The sequence below is a fragment of the Sus scrofa genome, chromosome 1, assembly GCF_054392235.1.
Source record: "Sus scrofa isolate SSC_HxYL_T2T_F1_AM1 chromosome 1, Sscrofa_HxYL_maternal_Yorkshire_Landrace_v2.0, whole genome shotgun sequence".
Taxonomy (NCBI): domain Eukaryota; kingdom Metazoa; phylum Chordata; class Mammalia; order Artiodactyla; family Suidae; genus Sus; species Sus scrofa.
This window is the reverse complement of record NC_139383.1, coordinates 229,179,360-229,200,398: the sequence shown is the minus strand read 5'-3', so window position 1 is coordinate 229,200,398 and position 21,039 is coordinate 229,179,360. Positions and strand designations below refer to the sequence as shown.

Genomic DNA, 21,039 nt, shown 5'->3' with positions numbered 1-21,039 from the left:
CTTTTTAAAAAGTATTGGAGATCAAAGGAAAAAAGGGAACTGGATCAACTGATTTTTGAAATGCATAATTGAGGATACTGAAAAAAGGCATCCTGAAGTACATTCTGTAAATCCAAGGGACAATTTTTGGACCATACTATAAATGCCAAAACCTCAAAGATATATATTTCACATTTTCTGTGAAAGCAAATATGCAGGATCTCTTTAGAAAACATAAAAGAAATCATCTGTGTAAAGAGATAAATGTTACTTTCTCACAGAGCACTAGTAGCAAATTGCACTGGAGATTCTACACTAAATTTAGAAGAAAATATTTAATTCCAACTCAAAATCCGTGACCAGGAATATCAAAATTCACAATTCTTAATACTTGACTGGAAACTACCTTTTATTCTTTTCATTATTTTTTTATCCGTCCCTCCATCCCCAGGGGGAAGATGATATAACATGGCAAAGCAGAGCAAAGGACCTGCAGTTTGAGCACTAGGTCTCACTCAGCTGTGGTGAACCTCTTTCCATAGGTAAAAAGTAAGGGGAGTAATAATGGGAATAGGTGGTGAGTGAGGGGGCATAGCTGAAACAAGATTAACCACAAATTAACAATTAAAGCAGAAAGATGGATACATGGGAATTCATTTCATTATTTCATCATACCTTTCTATTTTTGGATATGTTTAAATTTGTCCTTAAAAAAAAAAAAAAAAGCTAGGGGGAAAAATATCAGGGCAGACTCGCTCTCCAAGGTCTTTCTTTTCTATACTCCACATACTTTTTCCATAAACACGGTGATGGTATACCATGGTAACTTAGTGGCGATACTAAATTAGGTTTCTTTTATTTTTTATCTACAACTGACTCACTTGAGACTCAAATGCCTGAGCATGTTTTTAGGTAGAATCACTTAACCAGCCTTTAAAGAAGAAACCAGGATTAGAAATAAAAACTGTGTCTGTGTGTGTGTGTATGTGTATTCGAACAGATAAAGGAAGTTTTTGTTTAAGATTCTATAGCAATTTCTACTTCCTTAACTTACATATGTTAAAAACATATACATATTATATATTACATTATATATCTTGTACCATTTGCAAGTATTCCAATACGGTACAATAGCCTCAAATACTGTCAAATGGTAAATTTCATAATGGATGACAGGCACATACTGTTGAATATTTGACACTGAATTGAAATGAAAAATACAATTTTGACATTAGTACACTGAAAATCTCATTCTAAAAATATCAGCATGACAATCTATTTGTCAAAATAACAGAATTCAAGACAATTTGCCTCCATTAGGAACTTTTATTTATTTAAATAATCTTTCATTTATGTATTTTTGCATATACAAAATCTTACAAATAAATTCAATTCATAAGCCCATGATAAGTCATGATTAAGACTAGATATTGATAGATATCTATGTTACATAAACACTGACATTTTAGTTTCACATCTAAGATGCTGAAGGGCATTTTGATCAGAGAAATCACCATACACAAATTTTCTTTCTCCAGTTTAAATTAGCCATATAAGCAAACTGAGAACATAAGCAACAAACCACCAGTTCAGCTAATCTAATTTTACTTGTCTATTAATTGAGATTTTTATTTTTACTACTGCATGTATCAATTTTTCCCAATGTCCTAGGATATATGTTAGTGGTAGTTATAGGTATTCCAAAAGAACCTCCAACTTGTAAGCAGACAAGTTTGTCTTAAAGAAATAAATATCCCCTCTCCACTCAAAAAACAAAAGCAAAACAACAAAATCTAAACTAAAAATAGTTTTTGAAAGAGATTATTAATCTGCCTGTTTCCTTATAGAAAACCATATAATCAATACACTTCAAAAGAATATATAAATGAAAAGGATATAGAGTCAGGGAACGGCATATAAAAGTGATAAAAGGCAGGGAAGGGAAAGGCAAAAGGAAAACTGCTGTATAAGGACAGATGTAAACGACTAAGACTCTTTAGTACAGAAACAAGGCTAGTAAAAAGGATCAACATAAATCCACAAAGTCACCTTTGAAGAAATACACAAAACTTACCTCTGTCAGACTTTCTTAAAATGCCACCCTGTATTTTAGTTCTTCGTAATTATCCTATTTTAAATTTCGACTTTCTCCACCCTCATCACCTAACCTCTATTCCTCTTCTTTATTTTTCTCCACAGCATTTATAACCATATACTGTAATACTCATTTATTTTTCTCTCTCTCTCATCCTCAATTGTTTGAATGTACGCTCATCTAGGGCAGAGACCTGATGAGTTTTGCTCAGTGTTGTATCCTCCGCGGCATTTCACTGCTTGGACCATACTGTAGATGCAATATTTGCTCAATAAATAACTGGATAAAAATAAAAATGAAAAATAAAAATAAAAATTTCAGGGAATCCCTTGAGTCTAAAGAGAGGTCAACATGACTTCACAACTAGTGGTAAATTCATCAAACATCACCTCAAGAGATGGTACAGAATGAAAATACTTTGATTTAAAAAAGAGCTGGACTGATTTATGAATGACAGCTCCATATAAATAAAGATTTTTTAGGATAAAGTCTCTGTAGTAGACATCAAACCAAGTTCTACCTTCCATACTGCAACCCTTAGTGGAATAAGACAAATGTAACCACAGGTCTGACTGCTGCAATAATTCCACACTGATACCACCAGGTGCCTTGATATAACCTTGGAACTCAAGTCCTGATTCTGCATTTGGTGGATATCCCAGCAAGAACAGTGAAGGTAGGCAGCAAAAAGAGAACAGAAATAGTTTTGGGGTATTCACCATAGCCCAAAATGTTCTCATAATGCCCCCAGTTCTCTCCCATATTAAGCAACATTAGGAATTCCACATTCTGCCACAACCAGAAAATAGAAAGAAGGTACAGGATCTTAAAAGGCACTCCCTAAGTTCTGAAACTAAGAAATAGTCCTGACAGATACTCAGGAAATTCCAGGCAAGTTCAGAATTTCACACACACACGTGTGTGTATATACATGAAATTCATATATACATACAGTTAGGTAACAAAATGTTGAAAACCTAAGAGGGAAAGAAGCCCTGATTAAATCAGCCAAAAATCTAGTCCCTGCTAATGATGCTAATATTTGAAGAATATCAAAACCTTGTAAATTCATGCCATTAAATCCATTTTTTAAAAAAGGAAGTAAATAAATCCATTTGGAATAAGAGAACTACACTGCTGTAATGGTCATTATAAAACCAGGCCAAAAAATTATAAAATAGTTAAATGTGTTTTCTATAATTTGATTAGCAAAAGATATATAATCTAAGGCTTAATGAATAATCATTCACTGCTGCAAAAACCTGTTGTGTAGTCATTTGCCCTCTGGAAGCTTACAAACAATTTGGAAGATTAAACACTTACAGACATAAATCTAAAGCACAATTCCCAACCAATAGCTGAGTTAATTAGAAGAAAATCCATCAAGTTAGGAACCACTCTAAGCCTAAATTTAAAAGAGATGAATTTAGGCAGGGTTGGGGACATATTTTAAATAGAAAATACAATAAGAACCAAGTAATAGAGAAAGTAAAGGACAAGGCAGATTCAGGTGACCATAGAGTAGTAACTGCAACTGCCACTGACTAAACACTTAGGTGTCAGACACAGTGCTTTCTGCCTATGTCATCTAAAGTAATTTTTTGAAACAATATTTTAAGGTAGATTTATTAACCCTATTTCACAGAGTCTAAGTAATCTGCCTAAGGTTACATTACTAACCACTAGCAGAGCTGGAATTTAAACCCAGGGCTCTATTCATTCAGAAGTTCATGCTCTTAATCAATTATACAAGACCATAAGGCAGGCTAGACAGAGAAGTTATGGAGCAGAGTGGTGAAGCATACATTTGAAAATGTACACTAGACTGTAAGCCTCCTAAGAGCAAAGCCTACAGTAGTTTTGTGGCACTCAATAAATATTTCATAAATAACTCTGACAAACAGACAATAAGGAATCTTAAAAGATTCTGATCCCAATAAACATAAAACTCCATGCTATTTGAAAACATCCAAAGTACCTTCTTTTTAGAGGATTTTATTAATCCTCACTTAGAATCAGTTTCAGTAAAAATGTATCCAGGTTATCAATTCATAAGATATTAAGACGGCATGCCATGTTCTAGATTCTTCCTCTTTATAACCAACAAATACAGCAGTCTAGTATTTAACCATTCTGATAACCAAACCTCTATAATGAAACTTCAGTTAAGACTTGCAGTAATTAGCACTTTCTTTTCATCTGAATCACACTTTTACTATCTGTATTTTCTGTTCTGTTTTATGGGCCAATAGGTATGCTGGCAAATCAGGAATACAGCTAAGTCCAAAAGTAAATGATTTAGATCCTCCCATTCTTACCCAAAACCAAAATTCCTTTTCTTCAAACTGACAGAAAGCAAAATTGATTTAATGTATTCTCTTAATCCTCATTAAATTAAAAAAATAAAATCACCAAGATCAAGAATGAATAACTTCTAGGCAAAAATGCAAGAGCTAACTAATATTTCATCATACCTTTGTTTATCATCTTTTCTATTGAAGGTGAGGAGAAATCCAAAGGGAACAGTTTTACAAGAAAGCTTTGTCCATGGGGATTTACCTTGTTAAGAGCAAATGACAAATGGTTTTCCCCTACAGGAAGCCTAATCCTGTTTTATATAAATGTATCCTTTCAGATTTTGTATCAAAAATGAAGAAAGAGCATCAGGTTACTCCTAGAAAGAAAGTTCAGTTATTTGTTGTTTTCTTGGTCTCTCTTAGATGGATTACTTCAAATAATCAACAGGGTTAGGGCACAAATTGTTCATCTTTATCACAAAACAGGATACTAAAATTAAGTTCCAGCCTGACCTCATAGGTTTACTGCCAATTGTAACACACGTCCCATAAAAATAAGACAAAATCTTGGTAATTGTTTATTCCTGCCACAGTCTCATATTACTAATCAGTAAATAATATTTCCTTCCAAAAACTCAGATTAAAAAAATAAGAAGTCATATAACAGCATGACTGCTGGTACTGCTTCTGGTTGCTATGGCATAGAGGGCAGCCCCTTCACATTCTCATTTGTTGAGTGTCTCTTACTAAGAGCATTGCAGCACCTTTAAATCCCAGCTGGGCAAGTCTCAGCTTGTACTGCCAATATTAGCTGCCAGTATTTTACTTTTGTTCCACAAGAGAGTGACCACAGGAACAAATGTTTCAGTTTTTATAATTAATAATTCAATGAATTTTTACAACAATCGAGAATGATTAGAATCATCCTTTTCCTCAGCAAAAAAGAGGTATATGCCAAGGATGAGAATTAATTACACTAATACACTGATTATGACATACATCACTAATGCCCTGCAAGGGGAAATACAAATGATAGGAATTAAAATTCTAGTAGTTTCCCTTTAAAAAAAAAAAACAAGCAAGTATGCTATTTCCCCTTTGTATACATCCTGTTTAAGATTCTGGAAAATATTTTTAAATTGCATTTCTTTATCACTCTAAAATAAAGCAATTAAATAATGACCTATACACCAAAAATTATAGTTGAAGATGAAATTTAAGATATTTACTTAAACTGTGAATACAGAATTATAAAATTTTAACTTTTCTAGGGAAAACATGGAGCTCAAACTTATAAGCTAAAATGAGCAAGTAGCATGAATACTTAATTAAGGCCACACATTTGGATTGTCTACCTTTAAGGAGAGTTCTTCACCAGCTATGATATACACCATAAGAACACAGGTCAAGGAGGGAAGAGCCTGGGGTTTAATAGCCCCAACTCTGATAAATGTTGTATGTCACTGTCCAAGTCACTTATCCTCTGTTATCTTTAAAAAAAAAAGTAGGGGATAAGGAAGGGGTTGAACTAGATAACCTCCAAAGTTGCAACTTTAAAATTGTTTCTAAAATTAAACATCCTGATTATGTCTCTACTAGAATCTACATATTTGGGCAAACATTTGGAAGCACCAGTGACTTTAGCAACAGACCTTTTTACTTCTTTAAATTCTACTCTAGAACCCTTGGCTACCCCTTTGGATCAGCTGTGCAGACCAGACAGAGTAGAGGGGCAGAAGAATATGGCAGTAAAATAGCTATGTAGAAACAGAGAGAAGGCTGAAGATGTGTCCCTGAGGAAGACACTCATCACAGTCGGAGGCTCCAACTTCAGACCCAAAAGCTTAGCCACTATGCAGATAGGGTCAGGTCTAAAATATGTCTTTGATAAAGCTTTCCTTCATATGGTGTTCTTCCAAATTAAAACATTGTTTATTATTGAGGAGTTATTCCCATATAGAATAAGTAGACCAATATAATTTTTTCACATTAGAAACTGCTTGTTTTTAAAATCATATCATGGTATAATATAAAGATAGTTGTTTCTCTTCTCTTGTCAACTTACAAAATGTCTCAGGAGTAGTCAAATTTTTAAAAAAATTGTAAACACCAGAATACATTTACCAGGTGCTTTTACCAGCACTACATTAAATGTAAAATGATAAAAAACAAATAAAATTATACTTTAAGGTAACTAAAAGCAGAGAAAAAAATATTACAAATGATGTTTACACTGATATTGCATTAAATTCACAAAAAATCTTCTACAAATATTACTGAAACTGACATGTATATTCCACAATCTTTAATTCTGCAATGTTACATTTAGGTTTTGTTCAAACATTATGTGGATGATTAAGCTTTATATCGGTATTCTCAGAGTTCCCACTGTGGTTCAGCAGTAACGAACGCCTCGTGTAACCATGAAGATGAGGGTTTGATCCCTGGCTTCGCTCAGTGGGTTAAGGATGCAGTGTTGCTGTGAGCTACGGTGTAGGGTGCAGACACAGCTTGGATCTGGTGTTATGTGGCTGTGGCATAGGCCAGCAGCTGCAGCTCCAATTTGACCCCTAGCCTAGGAACTTCCATGTACAATGGGAGGGGCCCTAAAAAGACAGAAAAAAAAAAAAAAGTAGCCAACAATACTGGTGTTCTCTTATTTACATTGTATCTTTATCTATTTATGAAAGCTTAACTATATGAAAATTTAAAATATGGGATGGCTAACTTAAGATATTTCCTAATGGCAAAAGAAAAAAAAAAGAATTAAATATAACTCTTTGAGAAAAGAAAAGGTAGTTTAGTTTTGGAATAAGATCATTTAATTAGTGTATTACTTTGGTCATATTGTATCACTTTACTACTTTGGTAAGTTACTCCACAGTTGAAATATTTTAAAAGAATGACAAACAATTTTATTAATTCATGTACATTTCTCTGACCCTTTTGGACCAGAGAGAAATTTAATGACTAAAATTACACGACCAAAAAAAAAAAAAAAATGCAGGCCATGTGTAATGCAATGTACTTACTTCTTCATGCCTGTAATCAGATTCAAATAACAAGGAAACATCAGCTTTTAATTAAAAAGATTTAGGTCTACATTTTGTAGGGTTCACTAAAATGACACTAATCATTATTTGTTATACATATTATTCTGCTCATTACAGAATAATTTCCAACATGAATAATGGATTTTTTTTCTTTTTCTTTTGCAAAAGAATCCAGCATTGGAAAATAAGCTTCTTTCATACCTGCCTGACTTCAGTCAAATAAAAAAACTAAGAGACTCTCCTCATTTTCTGAAGATAGTGAATCAGAAAAAATTAAATCACTTTGAATGATATCATAAGCTTTCAGTACATTAACTTTTACCAATGGATATCTCTTCTTGTATGTTCTGGTACATCCAAGTAACTGAGTAGCTACTTGAAGGGAATATTCCAGAAGATAGGTTCTATTCTCTTATCAACCTACAAAATGGCTCTTAACAGTTCACCCAATTCTACCCACAAACAAGTTAAAAGAATGATGTACAAAAGATTAATCCTTTTCACCTCTGAGCAATATATCTCAAGACAGCTGTTTTCCTGTGTCCTGCAAAAAAAAAAAAAAAAAAAAAAAAAAAAAAAAAAGGGCCACAGTACTGGTGCTTGCTCCTGTTTTAAATGATAGGTCAAATTTCATGTAGAAAAGCCTGGACTTACTGAACAAAAGACCTAACAACTGAGAACAAACTTCCTGATTTACAAATGCTGTGTGTGTGCTGAAAAGAAAGAACATGAAGATCAATCACTAAGAAATATTTTGTATTAAATATAAGCATTGTTTCAAAGCCACAGTGAGTGTGTTCTTAACATTAAATTTTTTTATAACAAAGTATAATAAAGTGGTATTCAAGTTTATTTAAATAAACAAATTATTTCAAATTATATAGCTTTTAGAACAATGGAATGTAGTAATTCCATTGTTAAGTCTGTGTGATGGACACGTGAGGTTAGTTCTTAAAAGTTTCAAAATATGAAAGTAGTACATATCCAACAAATTATTTTACCATTTATACTTTGATTTATCTATCTCACCTTATTTTTAATCTTTATTTGAAAATTCTCTAATTTCTCCTAACTACATTCTCAATATTTCATCCATCCTTCTTATATCTTGATTCCTAAATACCATCTCCATCATTTCTGCCTTCCACAAGAAATCTTAAAAAATACACCCACAAAGCTTTAATTCCTCATTCAAAAGTAAAGTACTTCTTTAATTCCTCATTCAAACGTAAAGTACGTTGTAAATCAACTATAATAAAAAAATTTAAATAAAAACAAAAGTTAGAGACCATTGATATAAAACTATGAGCTTATAGGCTAATACACCCAAATATTTATGTCTTTGCTAGAATGTTTTTGAGTAAGATACTAGAAATGTTATTAATTATAGCGGTAATATCACTAATTATGCTTAATATGGCAAACTGAAATTTTTTTCATGTAGCCCCTAACCTCACCCTTCTTTTTCTCTATATTATACTAAGCATTATTCATACTCTAGTTTTTCCAATTAGATGACTGGCCCAATTTACTCTCATTCTTACCCCATTCTTTCAGATTGAGGTGTTGTTGTAGACATGCAGCATTATCTATTAGCATTCTTTTGAAGGTTTACAAACCTAAAGGCAAGCTGGAGCTTCCAAAGCTCATGGATAAGGTATCACACAAGATCATGCTATAGCATTTGGGAAATTCCAGACAGCAAAGTAAACTGACAAAAATATAACATTATAGAAAGCCTTCTATTATCCAAGAAAAAAGCCTTTAAAGTTGATCAAGAACATGACTGGAAGAAAGTGATATATCAGGATTACTGCAATGACCTCCTCTCACAAATTACTATGGTCTTCATCTCCATTCCATGGTCACTAGCATTTCCATCAAGACCAATAAATGCTTAAGTAAATCTAACTCAATCAAAATATTAAAATACATCACCTCCCAATTTCATACATAAAATCCTACCTCACATTCAAACTATATGGCTCTCAAATCTTTGCTGAAATATAAATCCACATCTATTATACAGCTTTACTCATTCAACTTTATTTAAAAGTTTTTAAATTAAAAAAACAAAAAAACAAAAAACAGTAGTTCCTGTCGTGGCTCAGCGGTTAACAAACAACTAGCATCCATCAAGACACAGGTTCAATCCCTGGCCTCGTTCAGTGGGTTAAGGATCTGGTGTTGCCATGAGCTGTGGTGCAGGATGGAGACACAGCTCGGATCCCAAGTTGCTGTGGCTCTGGCATAGGCTGGCGGCTACAGCTCTGAGTGGACCCCTAGCCTGGGAACCTCCATATGCCACAGGTGCATTCCTAAATAAATAAATAAATAAATGGCAGATTTCTAAAAATAAAAGAACAGATCAAATGTTGATCCGACAGCGCAGTATCTTAAGCCTACTATAATTAGAATTACAATTTGGCCTTTAACTATAATTTAATTCAACTTCAGCATTCATGGTCTTTCTTAACTAATGGTAGCCTCTAAAAAAGTCACTGTATAATGTGAGGCATTATTCAAAACTGTTCCCCAAATTACAGTAAGGTCATTCAAAGAACTTAAGTCAAACATTTCCCCTAATTTTCTTTGTCTCAAGAAAATAGCACTGGGATGGTTCCTAATACTGTCAAAGATGTGAAAAATGCAAAAACCAGTGAGCAGAAACAGTACTGAAGTTCCGAAGTACCAAAAAAAGTACATTAAAATGACTTTCTAAAGGTCTATACACAAACATGCACATATACACAAAACACTACATATAAGCTAAAACTGATTTTTCATAAGTACACCACAAAAATATAAAGTGACTTTGTGAACAAGCTGTCATGTTTTAAACTGTCCTTTAGAAGCATGTAATGTGATCATATTACATGATCAAAACAAAGAATCTTACTTTATCTGATGCCTGTGTATTAATATTTCATGTTGGGTTTTCATCGTGTCACATCAAAATATGCATACTGTGTATTTAAGATGGTAAAAGTGATTTTCAGATCACTAACAATATATTTCATGTGTTTTTTATTAATGACCCTTATGCTGACACTTCATTAAAACTCATCTCCAAGACGTCATCACATATAATCAGATGCCAATCAGTGAAACCCTGGTGTGACAGATTATACTCTTTGGTTCTTTAAAATGTCGGCTTCAATACGAGTAGGGGAAAAACCTAGGTTCTATTGAAAAAAATATATCCACAAAACAATTTACCCAAAGCAAAATGTAGAGACGTGGATATAAGCATTATTTCTGCTATCTAGCACACAAACTAGATTTTCTCACTACTCCTGTCTTCTACTCCTACCTCTAAATCTGTGCAGGTCTAAATCACAATATGGACTCTTTAAAAGAGCAGGATATTATTGCACGTCCACTAATGTACTATGGGATAGACATACAGATATAGTCAGTCTTTAGGAGGAAAGGAATCACAGACAAATATAAAGTAATAAAATGCCTATCTTCACAATAGCAAACATACTATCCATAATATTACAGCAGAAAAGGAAACAGATCTGGAAGAAATACTGGATCACCAGAGTCATTTCTGTTTTTCCACTCTCATGCTCTGCAATCTCTACCGCAAACTCTATTTGCACCAAAACTTCACAGTCTAGGAAAACAAACTGGGTAGAGTAAGCAGTACACTAATATTTAACAACGGAAAGAGGATATGACTTCTAAACGTATCTCCTTCTTCCTGTCCCTCTCCAGCAACCTCCCTCACCACCCCCACAGCTAAAGCACGGAAGAAAGAAACTTAACTGACAAGCAAAGATTTTCTAAAACGGTTTTGCACATTAAGATAAGCTATGCTGATTGAGACTGAAGAGGGCCAGATGCATTTTTAAGGATAGTTATACTTAAATATATAAAACCATCAAGCATTCAAATCCAATATAGCTCAGAAACTTGAACACATTTATATTAATCAATTAAAAAATAGCATTCAAAAATAATTTTAAAAGCAACGACAATCTACTAATCTTTCATACACGTATTAAACTGGTAAAAGAGCCCAATATAAGACTTATCTTAAACTAATGCAAAAATTACTTTCTTTCACATCCTGCAATGCTCTAAAATCTTATAAGTGCACTTGCCAAATTAACATTAAAGTAAAATGTTATGAAAATAACATTTTCTTGACCAAAAGCATATTTCTTGACCAAAAGATGCAATAACTTTTGACACCAAATATGAATTAAAAGAATGTTTATCCAAGTATAAACAATAATCAGAAAGACGAAAAGCAACTATTATTGCCAGTGGAAAAATATAAATGAATACTAGTGTAGATCACGGCAATGCTTCCCACAGCAGGGCCCCAAAGTAGCCCAAAAGCCCTCAGAACTTGCGTAGACTCCTTGATAGGAATTGAGCTCTTTTCAAAACTAGCTGAATAGCATGAAGGGAAGACAAACATAAAGGCTTAATAACTAGGGAGAAAATGTTGAAAAATGAGATCAACAGAAACTAATTTTTATTGCTTCTAATGAGAGAGAAAAGGAGTCAGAGCAAGCTCGTGTTCCCCGCTCTCCCCCTTTCTCTGCCAAGTAGCCTATCCACATACTTGGGAAATTATGTCCTATTTAAAATATCTCATTGGTGAGCAACAGGCAGGAGCCCCAACTGTCAGACACTTGTCTGGCACACAGACATAGAGGGGCTGGCTCTGCAGGAGCTCAAGCTGTGAGACTCAGCTAATTCCTCTGTGGGTAAGGAAATCAGGGCCCTTGGCCACAGCTTCCCACCAGGGCCACTGAAATGGAGGAACCTTCTGAGACTGTGTGCCATAGGTATGGTCATTACAGTAGACCCAGGCTTTGGGTTTTCTTTCTTTGTTGTTCCTATCAGAAGAAACAACAGGCAAGCAAAATGCCATTCTCATTGACACACTTCCCTCTTCCCCAGTGCCAATCTCACCGTGGAATCATAGACTATTAATGCGGGAAGGGGCTTTATAGATCACAGATCTCTATTGTTTCATTTTACAAATGGAGAAACTTTAGCTCTTTTCAAAACTAGCTGAATAGCATGAAGGTTTAAGTGACTAGCCAAAGGTTCTCCCATTAGTGGCAGACTGAGTACCAGAAAAAACCTTCCTTTCCTCTGGACTCTTCTTTGGCTGGCACTTTTGATGATCTTTATTTCTCAGCCTCATCACCCTCTCTTTTCTCCTTCCACATCACCTCTCAGTGTATCTGTCTCCTCTGAACAACTAATATACTTTCATTTTCAGGCTGGCTGCCTCACTCTGTTCTCCTGAGCTCAGCTCCTATTATCCCTCACTCATTTTGGCTTAGACAGGAAGACCTTTGGTAGTCTTGACCAGGCACTATAAAGTTAGGGCAAGCAGCTTCTGAAAGAAGAATCCAAGAGTTAAAACTCAGCAATGGGCAGACACATGTGACTGTGTAAACACAGTATTTTTGGACTAGGGTAGAGATTTAACTTAAAGTGCTTAGCCAGAGGCCAAGACTAGGAAGGGAAATATCTGGAACAAAATCACGCTCATCATTAGTAGGACAAGGGTATGTATTTGTTCAAGAGGGCAGTCAGATGGATAAAAATTGTAAGAAGATAACAGTTGATTGAAAATGTTAAGAATACTATACCTTACCAGCTAAGTCACATTTTCTACCCTTTTTCTTGAAGTTCCCTTTAAAATGTATGTCAGATTCATTGGAGAAAGGAAGCAAAGGAAATGGATGAACTGAATCTGCCTACTTTATATGTTGAGACAAATTATCTATAAAAATAATGTAAAAAGAATCATATAATTAACTGAACATTTAATAAGAGGGAGGATGGGAACAGGCAAGATAAGGGAGACAGATAAGAAGCCTGTACAATATACAATGCTTCAGTGAAAAAAAGGACACAACATTAGGTAAATTTCCTTTTATTTTTTTTTTTTTAGGGCTTCACCTGTGCCATATGGAGATGCCCAGACTAGCAGTCAAATTGAAACTATAGCTGCTGGCCTACTCCACAGCCACAGCAATGTCAGATCAGAACCGCATCTGCGACCTTTACCACAGCTCATGGCAATGTCGGATACTTAACCCACAAGCAAAGCCAGGGATCAAACCTGCATCCTCATGGATACTGGTCAGATTTGTTTTCCACTAAGCCACAACAGGAACTCCTAATACCAGGCAAATTTTCAATTGTAAATTTTCACTATGAGAAAGATCAGAGCTATTGAGATCACTCTAAAATGACAAAAGCATATCATTTCAGTCAAAATGCTTAGAAAATAAAAATATAACAAATTACTGAATAGTAACCTTACATGTGGCAGCCAACCAAAATGATTCTTTCAACATCTTTAATACCCTAACAAAGGAAGCCAAAGGTGGTATTTTTCCTCTATTATTTCGTATTATGTTTTACTGAGATGTTCCAAGGATACTTTATACCTCAAGACTGCGGCTGGCAAATTTTTCTAAAGTTACTTATTGCTAGAGATATACAAATGGTGACCTTACACATTTTTCTACTGTTAGGCAAATAACAATTCTAAGCAATGCATTATAAGTTCAAATAATTCCTTCATGAACTCATCTTTGTACAACTATTTATTGTCACTATTATATATTGATGACTACATTTTATATAAAGTTTCTAAGTTGGGCACAAATTGTTTTCAAATGAGTTCATGTACAACAACTATGAAAAGGAAAATATAAACTGGACAGTGAAATGGACAGTGGGAAGTGTAAGAGTTTATGAAACGTTACATCATTAATTCTCAGTCTAAGATCCCCAGCCCAAGAGAGTTATACAAATGCAAAAGGAATCCATTATAATAAGGCTGAAGAGTAAAACTAAAACATAACTTTGTACCAGTGTCTTATTAATTCAGTGAAATAACAAGACAGGTTATCAAATAGTTATCCAAACCTGTAGTTGCTAGCTTTGAGTCTTTGGTTTATTTTTAAAAGGGGGAAGGAGGGAATAATTACTTAATTAGTGTTGATTACTAGGTAAGGTCTTCTTTCAAAACTTAGAACCCACTGGAGAGAATATGGTCAGAAGCAGAGTAAATGGATTCTTAAATTACAAAAAGGTTAGAGTAGGTATCTTCTTGGTATTCCCTAAGAGCCAACATGTATTGAGCATTTATTCTGTGTTATGTACTAAGCAAAGTACTTTACATAAATTAGCTCCTTTATTCTTCACAAAATTCCATAAGGCAGGTAAGACAGATCTTATTTTTTCAGATGAGAAAACTGAGGCTAAATGAAGCTAAATAACTTGTCCAAGGTCCCATAGCTCATAATATTATCTGAAATCTTAGTATAAAACCTGTGTTTTTAACCAATATACTTATCCTCAACCTATTTAAAAAACAAAACATATACCTATTTGATACTCTAAATACACTCCAATTTTTACACTGATTCATATTCATTAAATACATCTGGAGTTTGATATGAAATATAAAACTTCAAATAAAGGTTTTGAAACAATGTCACATACTTTAAAATCTTAGTGGCATAAAGTAATTGGTTAATGTTAACAAAATGGTAGGACTACATTTTTGAAGACAAATACTTAACCTATTTTAACAAGACTAGTATTTTAAAATATTGTTATTCTCTACTAATGTATTAGATTCTTTGAGGCATTCCAACACATGATATACTATGTCTTATAAGGGTACTTTTTAAAAATATCATATTTTACTGATTGTAGTTAAATATGGATAATAGTACACATAAATCCATTATCTGGAGAAAAAAGTTCATTTGATATAACTGTATCTTTTTAAGCTTATTTGAGGAAGATACTACCACTGCTTCAGTATCTGCCTTTTAGAGCATACATGCACTGCTGATGATGGGAAGTCAATGATCAAAGAAGAGACCAAAAGACTGAATTCTCCTAAAAAAATAAAAAAACTCTCACTGAACAAATATTCAGATACAGAAAGCAATATATGATCACTTCTAGTTTCAAAGCATTAAGGCAAAGAATAAAGATTCTAAAACTTTAAATAATAAAGCCAAGTTAAATACTCAAACCAGACTATTCAAATGGTGTGAAGCGGGGACTGAATTCCCCAGACAATTTGTATTATTGTTGTTGTTGACTTAATTAATCTAATAACTATTATTATCATTTATACTTTGGAGATGGCTGTTTTAGATTACACCATAAAAATTGTATCACTAATTATGCCACACAGAAATGTTATAAGGATATACAATATATTGATATGCAGAACAATATCAAATTTGCAGAGTACAAAGCCTTATGGCCAAAATATTATGATTCTAAGTTAAACTAAATTTTTTAGATATGGATTAAAATACCTGCATAAGAAGATGATAAATGTATATGCCTACAGAACGAATGATGATACTCAGATTATGCCAAAGATATCAATCTTGATATTGTTTCATGCTGTGCTAATATATATTAGCAGAGATAGACTTTGATATAAAACTGCCAATTAAGACAGTATATTAAATTTAAACTCCACAGACATTAAAGTCATTATATGCTTGAATGCATATGTAATTAAATATTTTTCTTTAAATAAATTTCTAATCAGTTCACATTCTTAGTGATAATAATCTCATGTTGCAAACAGCACAGCACCCTCTGGTGCATTTGTTGTAACACGTATAAAATTCCCACCAAAAAAAGGATAGAATCAGAGTAAAAATGAACCTTAGAAATCAATAGATTAACACTCTTTTATTTACTCCAATACACATTTTTAAACATTAATACTTAAAAACAATTTTCACTTTCAAAGAGCACTAAAAACCTTATAGTAACAATTGAAGTAGGTCAGGAAAATGTTTTCATTTGAAAATATTTAAAATAATGAGCCAAAAAAACAACACCAGTTCCTAGCTTTTATCATTCAAATTAAAATAATACTCACCCCCCCAAAAAAAATCACATATAGGATTGCAAAAGTTAACCTGTCATGTTAACCAAATTTCACTTTATTCGAATCTGCCTTGGCTTTGTGCTTCAGATAAATTTGACTAATAGTGTAAAATGTTCCTGAGTACCTTTTCTGGATTCAAAGAGAATTTACTATTAATTTTAAGAATTTGAGGTGTTTTTTGAAAAAATCTGCAACTATACTGCTCAAAAATGGAATGATATTCAAAAATAAAAGGTATATTAAATCAGGAATCTTAATTTGAATAGTTCAAAACCTTTACTTAAAAAAAAAAAAAACTCTTCCTAAGAAAATAATTGACACCAAAAGTATATTTTGCTAAGGACTAAAGCAATGGATGCCACCTGGCTTACACAGCCTTTTTGTGAACCACTGGAAGACCCAACACAATGCACTAGAGATGAAAGTGACACCTGTTTAAAGCAGCCATCTGTCCTTAACAAAATTAGATTTAGTCAAATCCACTTTATCATGGATTTCCAAAATATGGGAACACTATGCACCTGTGAACAGAAAGGAATTTAAAATCTGTTTTGCAACAGCCACTGGGAATCTACACCAAAGAGGTAAAGGCCAGTGATTCCATTAGGGAAACTAAGTTTTTATTATTAAAGTAACTATTAAGTAGAGGATTTCTAACCTAATGCTCAGCATAAAAACAAAACAAGCGGGGAAAAAAAAACAAAAACCAGCAGACTTCTCATATTTCAAAGTTTGCATTGAAGATTCTTTATAGTTTAAAAGTTTACTTGTCTGATATTCTCATTTTTTGTAACACAGTCTCACTAGAGATACCAAGAACAAAGTAACATTCCTATCACACTGTTTAGAAAAGTTCTGTTGTTGTTGTTTTTTTAACTCTTGCTATATCCTGATGCTATATCCACCCTTTTAACCCCCACAGACACTGTAAAATCTGAGGCATGGAATCATACTCCACCTACGGATTTCTTCAGTTGACTGTATATAGGGGAAAGCACACACATCATCAACTTTCTAAAGACTAATGACATGTTACCAAAATACTTGTAATCATTTAAATAATAGATTAAATTTATCTTGATTTACAATTTATTCTTTAATTACTAATTTTTTAATGGTAAAATTTTTTACCATTAAATTTGTTTCAGGTAAAAAAAAAACTGTTGAGGGTTAAATCATATTAAATTTATAAACTATAAAGTCTTTTGAGTATCTGAAACTTAAAAACTATAAACCTTTCATTTGAGCACCTAATTAGAGTACAAAACTATTTGAATACTAGAGGAATAATATATTATTTTTAAAATTAGGCATAAACATTGCCATGTAATAAAAACATTGTGGAATGATGCATTTTAGGAATGCATTTTAGTTTATTCCTATACATGTAAATGTACTACACAACTATGCCTATCCATTTAATGCAATTCATAGGCACAAAAACTAAAGAGATTGAGATAGGCATTAAAACATACAATGAATCACAGATATTCAACTATTCAAAACAAATTACAAGCGACTCCTACTTAATAGTTGTCATTGTAAAGCTTGGCCACTTTCCACAGATTTATATTAGTCTTTTAGAAACAAGCACAAGGAAATACCAATACATAATATAGTCCCTTCTAGGAAAAAAAATCACAGAAAAAATAAACTTGGTGCTACTAAGTATTTACCCTTATGTTAATTTTTTAAATTAATATTTTGTTAGTATTTCCAGTAATTACTTACTTAGACTGTATGAATAATGTTAATACACTTGAATCTAAAGCATCTTTAACAGCAACGTTTATATCAAATATGTGCTTTTAAAAATGGATAGTAATAGAATTTAAGTCTGGCTCTAAAATGGCCAGGTAATGAAAATCTAAATTATAGGAAACCTGAGATAGTCATAATCAGTGAAATGTCTCAAAAAAGTTCTTGGACATTTCAAATAAAAAATATTAAACCATAAAATTATAGCATTATAACCTACTATACTAAAATTGTATTATGCAAATGGCATAAGGTCTGAGACTGTCTCAAGACAGCAAACTCCTATTAACTTCAGAGAGTTTATAGGACCCAGGAACTTCACCATCCAAAAGTGTTCAGGCATTTGACACTCATCTGAACAGAAAAAAAAAATACAGGTTAGTATTAGAGATGTGCATGGAACCCAGGTTGGGGAAGGGGAAATAAATATAAAGGAACTGGAGTGCTCAGAGAAAGACTTCTTTCAGAAGGAAATATCATTCTCATTTAAAAGAACAATCAAAAGGAAATGAATTTTTAAGAGTAAAAGTTTTTTTTTAAAACCTCAACTCTTATTTTACAAAATATTAGACTTAATAGTACTACCATCTCAAGAATAATTAATACTGTCACATTATTCACAGGCTGCTCTGTCAGGTCAATCAATATGTGTTCGCTGTTAGAAAGAAGACTATCTAAATAAGTATTTAAAAATTCCAAATTGCAAACTTCAACATGAACAAATAGTACATTATATTTGTTTTAGCACACATTTATTATCAAAACTCTTTACTGATAATTAAACATTAGGCTGAAAAATGAACAAATTTACAGGATCCATAAAACTAGGTTACCTCTAACCAAGACCCTACTACTTGAGGACTGACAAGTATTCAAATCCACAGGAAAAAAAAAAAAAAAAAACAATTTTGAAGGAAAGACCTAAAAAGGAAAAAGTTCTCTCTTTTCAGCAGGTTTAAGTCACTGTCCAAAAAAAAGACTATGTTAAGTACACACATGCCTAGATCTTAACAACCACAAAGAAAGTGAAATATACACACGTTTCAAGTTGGGAAGCTTCATACATTCTTTATGAACAACTTGACTTCAATTTCAACTCTCAAAGGAAAACGAACAGAGATGAAGAAAAAAAAAAAGAAAAAGGAAAAACTCTTTAAAGTACCGTAACTGTCACAAATAACAGTGTAAACTGAGTTCTCACAATGCTTCCTTATGTCCTCTCCCTGATGGTCACACACAAAGTCCCATAACCATAATGAAAATTGTTAACACTCCACTGTTGGGGAAGGAGGCTCATCAAAGTGAAATGGAACCTCACCAGTACCCCTCCCACCTCCACATGAAGGATAAAGCACTGTCAATAACTACTAACCCAAGTTATCACAGATGCCCTGCATCCGGTTTAAATCACACACACACACGAGAGGGAGAGAGAGAGAGAAGAGAGAGAGGGAGAGAAGAGAGACTTTTTTAAAAAAAGATCTCTTTCCCAGTGCAGCAAAGAGCCCAGCAAAGAGGCCCCAGGTTTCAGTATGTGTGCAAGGGGTGTGGGGGGAGAAGAAAGAAGGGGAGGGAAGAGTGCAGAATGGATATTAAGACTGTTTTGCAGCACAAAGAAAACACAGTTTTAAAAGAAAAGAAAAGAAAAAAAACATGCAGCTGATGATGGTAAACGAGCAGCCCATCTAGCACAAGGCAAAGAGGGGCAAAAATGAAGGGAATAGGCGGTGGGAAAAGTTCACCGTTGTACGAGGATAAAAATAACAAAACCCATAACAAGGCCCCACAAGTGAACAACAACAACAGCAAAACACCACCTCTTGGGTACCCCCCTGCACACTCTTGTCTATTTCGCTTTTGAAAGAAGCAGGAACCACGCAGCTTCGAAAAAAAAGAAAATTAAAGAAAGAAAGAAAGAAAAAAATCCTTATCTCTTCACCTGACCCTCCTCCTCAGACCCGGACCTAGGGGAGAGCTACACGGTCCGCAGCGCAAAACTGTGGCTCCCTCTCCCGCTCGGCTCGCAGCCCCCCGAGCTCCCGCTCCATCCCTGAAGCGCTGCCGCGGAGGGCCGGGGCCGGCGGGCAGGCAGCGCGGCGCCCACACCCCCGACCCAGCCGCGCGCACGGTCCATTGTAAACAAGCCCAGGGGACTGAGCCCCTCAGCAGCGGCCCCGCAGCTGCAGCCCCGGTGTCAGGAGTGAGACCCCCGCACAGCCACACTCAGCTCGCACACACGGACACACACACGCACGGACACACAGGTTCACACGCATCCACACGCTCCCACACACATGTAGAGACCGAAGAATATTCACCTTGGCTGTGGATTATTGTGGTGTTGTTGGTGGGTGATGGAGATGGTGGTGGTGGGGAGGAGGAGGAGGAAGAGGAGGAGGAGGAGGAGAGGAGTAGTTGTTGTTGATGGGTAACAGTCGCCAGGACTACGGTGACTATGGCGCTTGATTCACAAGGCAACGGTTGCTATAACTCACAAAAGAGAGAGAGGGAGAGAGAGAGAGAGGGAGCGAGAGGGAGAGGGAGACACTCGCACAGGGAGGGGTGGGGGAGGGAAGAGAGGAGGAGGCGGGCCGGCTAGCCGCCGGAAGGGGCGGGCCCAGCACCGTGACTGACAACCTCCAAACCCGGGTTGTAGGGGCGCGACGGAGGAAGGACTCTGAAGAGATGCGCTAGGTTGGAGAGGGATTCAAGTCACCCAGGAGTCCCTTTGAAGCAACACTACTATGCTCCCCGGAAAGGCTGGAGAGGGAATTTAGGGGTGTGGTGCGAGAGATACTTTCTTCCGAACGAGAGCTGCCAGTCTCAGCATCCAGCTTTGTGCCAAGCCTCCCAGCTGAGAGAGAGTAACGGCTAACCCAGGAGAGGGGGTGTTGATGGCTATTCCAGACAACTTACGGGACAACACGCTACAAC

General features: G+C 34.7%; 1 protein-coding gene across 17 annotated transcripts in view; it reads right to left on the bottom strand.

The window, feature by feature from the left end:
- Positions 1 to 20,669, bottom strand: part of RFX3 (regulatory factor X3) — a 306,998-nt gene extending 286,329 nt beyond the window's left edge. For 13 of the 17 annotated variants that reach the window (XM_084986795.1, XM_021064169.2, XM_021064230.2 and 10 more), the window contains exon 1: positions 20,424 to 20,669. Coding sequence is in view for 2 of the 17 variants with exons in the window: in XM_084986748.1 (XP_084842874.1) it covers positions 19,146 to 19,167 (22 nt within the window). In the remaining 15 variants the exon portion in view is untranslated. Of the gene's footprint in view, positions 1 to 19,145; positions 19,443 to 20,044; positions 20,338 to 20,423 lie in introns of those variants that run through there. The other 4 variants (XM_084986766.1, XM_084986801.1, XM_084986748.1 and 1 more) reach the window with 3 other exon arrangements.
- Positions 20,670 to 21,039: the final 370 nt, after the last annotated feature.